The sequence below is a fragment of the Muscardinus avellanarius genome (assembly GCF_963383645.1).
Source record: "Muscardinus avellanarius genome assembly, chromosome: 3".
NCBI lineage: Eukaryota > Metazoa > Chordata > Mammalia > Rodentia > Gliridae > Muscardinus > Muscardinus avellanarius.
The window spans coordinates 115786894-115789978 of NC_137788.1; the positions used below are offsets into that span (position 1 = coordinate 115786894).

The 3085-nt window shown below is 48.3% G+C and overlaps 1 protein-coding gene across 1 annotated transcript; it reads left to right on the top strand.

Moving 5' to 3' along the window:
* Positions 1-2027: 2027 nt before the first annotated feature.
* LOC308260572 (uncharacterized protein) lies at positions 2028-2273 on the top strand (the record flags this gene model as incomplete). The annotated part of the gene is made up of 1 exon (XM_080691959.1): positions 2028-2273. One exon carries the CDS (start codon positions 2028-2030, stop codon positions 2271-2273), a length of 246 nt encoding a protein of 81 aa, XP_080548085.1.
* Between the last annotated feature and the right edge of the window lie 812 nt (positions 2274-3085).

Below are 3085 nucleotides of genomic sequence, written 5' to 3' on the forward strand. Positions count from 1 at the left end.
AAATGAAGAGTGTTTTTTTGTTTTTTGGTGGTACCGGGGTTCCTGGAAACCCTTATACCTCTGGGCTATACTCTCAGACCTATTTTATATTTTTATTTGGAAACAGGGTCACTTAAACCAGAGAGGCTGGCTTCGAACCTGTGTGATCCTCCTGTCTCTGCCTCCCAAGCGCCACCATGCCCAGAAAGAGTGCTTAAAAAAAAAAAATAAAACAAATGTTAGGGCGTAAGAACTCATCTTTCAGGAGAGTGATGAGATGGAGCACAGAGGAGTCTGGCTATCACCCTGACATTAGAAACTGCCCTGGGAGAGATGCACCTCTATGAGCAGAATAAGACGCTGCAGAGAGGCGCAGAGTGTGCGTCAAGCTGAGAATCCTGGAAGCAGGAGATGGAGGAGAACATCCAGGCTGGAACAGATTCCAGAGGTGGCCTCATCAAGGCAGCACCTATTCTTAGAGGCAGCTCTTATTTCATAAAATACGATTCAAATCCACAGAGGACAGGTGACCTGCCCATGGCTGTCACCAAAGCTTGCCATGGTTTGTCAAAGATGGCCCTGGGACCAGCCCTCCTCTTTCATTCTCTCTTTCCTGGCCAACAGGTACATTGGATGAGGTAAACAGAGATGGAAATGGGTCTATTGATGACAAAATGGCCATCAGCCAAAGTGAAAAAGCTTGTCCGAGAGTTTGGAGATTCTGGTAGTTTTGAGTAAGAACAAAATGGGTCATTGTTCTCAATCAGACAAGAGAGCCTTTGGGCAGCAGTAGACACCCCCCAGGTCTCCCACTGTACCAGTTACAGACACCAGAGCTCAGGTGGGGCCTCTGAGCCACGCATACTCCAACGAGGAGCTCCTGGACAGGACGTTTCCTTTGTCTCCAGCCCTGTCAAGCCAGTTCCGGTGGATTTGCATTTGGTGAGGAAACTGCTGGCCAACTCAGCTTTAGGTGGCTCGGCTTCCCCTCAGGCAGGCAGCATCCCTATAAAAAGGTCCCGGGATGCAGGGCTTCTCCACTCCAGCTACTCCAGCCCGCACCTCCTTGAGGACCTGGTGAGTCGGCTTTCTCTAGTTTCTCTGTTTTTCTAGTTTTTTGATGTATTGATTTGAATGTGAAGACAGTAGATGTGGGGGTCAAATTCTGACCATTGGATGGACATTACTTAGTGATAGTGATTTAAGTCTGGGGTATTAGCTGTAGTGGTTTAGTTTAGTTAATAAATTGATATTGTTTAAATTATATGACAGTGAACACTGTCATTTAATTTCCTTAGCAGAACAAGATAATAGGAAAATTTGTTTTGAAGAAGAGGACAGAAATATTTCTCTCTTTTCCATATCTTTTTTTGTGTCCCTTTCAAGGGCATATATCTTAGTAGGTGTGACAACTTTGGATTGTTCCCAGGCGTGCCTTGGCTCTGTATTCCATTCAGCCTACTGAAACTTCGTCAGAGATAATGACTAGAGGACTTGCTTACGAGAGTGTGCAGGACTTCTGAATTTGTGACTGTCTTTCTTGATGATGTTACTTTTATGGGAATAACAGGACTTGGTTTTTGTAGCAGAGATATTTTCTTAGGCTGAATGGCAAGAGATAAAAAGAAGTTTTAGCTGGGTGTGTATTGTCCATCTGTAATCCTAGAACTTGGAAGGCAGAGACAGAAAGATTAAGTCTTCATGACCAGCCCCAACAACTTAGGGAGGCTCTCAGCAACCTAGTGAGATCCTGTTTCAATGCAAAAAACAAAAAGATGGGTCTGGTATCGGTCTGGAGAGTGATCAGAGGTAGAATGGCCCTGGACTCCTTCCCCAGCACCACACATCAAAGACTCTTCCTAAGATGATAAAGCAAATTACTGGAGTGGAAGGGAGAATCCAGGAAGACATAAAAAGAGAGTAGAGATATATTCTTGCAGAATGAAATCATGCCCCTGATATGTTAGAAACTCTGGCTCATTTCTCTTGGGAGTCCTTTTTGTGAACATTGTCCTATAATTTCTTTCAGATCCTGAGACTCCAGAAAGATGTCCTATCAACAGCAGCAGTGCAAGCAGCCCTGCCAGCCACCTCCTGTGTGCCCAACTCCAAAGTGCCCGGAGCCATGCCCAACTCCAAAGTGCCCGGAGCCATGCCCACCCCCAAAGTGCCTGCAGCCATGCCCACCCCCCAAGTGCCTGGAGCCATGTCCCCCTCCGCAGTGCCAGCAGAAATGTCCTCCTGTGCAGACGCCCTGGCCCTGCCAGCCAAAGTGCCCACCCAAGAGCCAGTGACAGCCTCAGGCTTCACCAGCATCCTGACAGCACTTAGAAAACCGGCTCACCTAACTCCACAGCAACCCCTTCCTCTTCCCTCCAAAGCCTGCCGTGGGCACAGAGGAGCCCTCTGCACCCTCCAGCCTGCCACCTGCCTGTGATGACTCCTGCTGCAGATCCATCCCTGCTGCTCAGCCACTGTCCCCACGGCCACCGGCAGAGGGCGTCCTCAGCTGCGCCAGCTCACTTGCTCTGCAGGAGGAGAGCAGCGCCCTCCCTTGGGGCCAGCAGAGCATGTCTCCTGTAACCCTTCCTTCATTTCCTGAATAAAGTCTATTTTCTGGTGCTTGCATAAATACTTTCTGTTAAAGCTCATTTGTTTTTACATATTGGTTGGTGGATTGTAATTATACATCTCAGTGAGATTCAGTGTAATATATCCACACCCGCGCACGGCGTTTCTTGGTGTGCGTCCCTCTGCCCCGCCCCTCACCCTCCTCCTCCCTGTAGGGGCGGAGAGATTGCCAGTGATGTGCTCCTGTGCAGCAGGACATTGTCCGGTCGGCTTCCTCCCTGAAGCCTCCTTTCCCCCCATCATAACACTGAATCACCACCTTGTGACCCGTGTTTGCTTCTGCCAGTACCCTCCAGTGTCTAATGGTTTGTCTCCCCATTTCGATAAAGTCTCTTTTCTTTCCTCTTTTCTCTGTAGCTTCTCAACATGAGAGAAGCCCTGAGGAGTTGATGTTGGGAGTTCAGCTGAGTTCACCCAGCCTCCATCCATTTCCTGCAAACAACAACAACAACAACAACAACAACAACAACAACAA